Source organism: Aptenodytes forsteri, unplaced genomic scaffold (genome assembly GCF_000699145.1).
Source record: "Aptenodytes forsteri isolate BGI_AS27 unplaced genomic scaffold, ASM69914v1 Scaffold324, whole genome shotgun sequence".
NCBI lineage: Eukaryota > Metazoa > Chordata > Aves > Sphenisciformes > Spheniscidae > Aptenodytes > Aptenodytes forsteri.
Window position 1 is genome coordinate 1,298,648 of NW_008795485.1, and position 237 is coordinate 1,298,884.

At 65.4% G+C, this 237-nt stretch overlaps 1 protein-coding gene across 1 annotated transcript in view; it reads right to left on the minus strand.

Moving 5' to 3' along the window:
• VPS26B (VPS26, retromer complex component B) overlaps positions 1 to 229 on the minus strand; it is a gene marked incomplete at its 5' end in the record, with an annotated part of 12,513 nt that extends 12,284 nt beyond the window's left edge. The window contains one exon of the mRNA XM_019472604.1: positions 3 to 229. Within this exon, the coding sequence (XP_019328149.1) occupies positions 3 to 229 (227 nt within the window). The remainder of the gene's footprint in view (positions 1 to 2) is intronic.
• Between the last annotated feature and the right edge of the window lie 8 nt (positions 230 to 237).

Sequence of the window (237 nt, forward strand, 5' to 3'; positions counted from 1 at the left end):
ACCAGATGAACCCACTTAAACGCCCTGATGCTCCAGCCGCTTGTTGGGGTGCTTGAGGGCGAGGACCACCCGCCCGGAGACGGTCTCCCCGTCGTAGAAGAGGAAGTATTTCTCCTTCTTGCCTTCCTCCGTCTTGTGCTCCACCCGCCGCCGGCTCTCGGCGTCGCTCAGCACCAGCTCCAGCTCCGCGCTCTGCCCGAACCCGAAGAAACTCATGGCACCGGCGGGGGGGGGGCG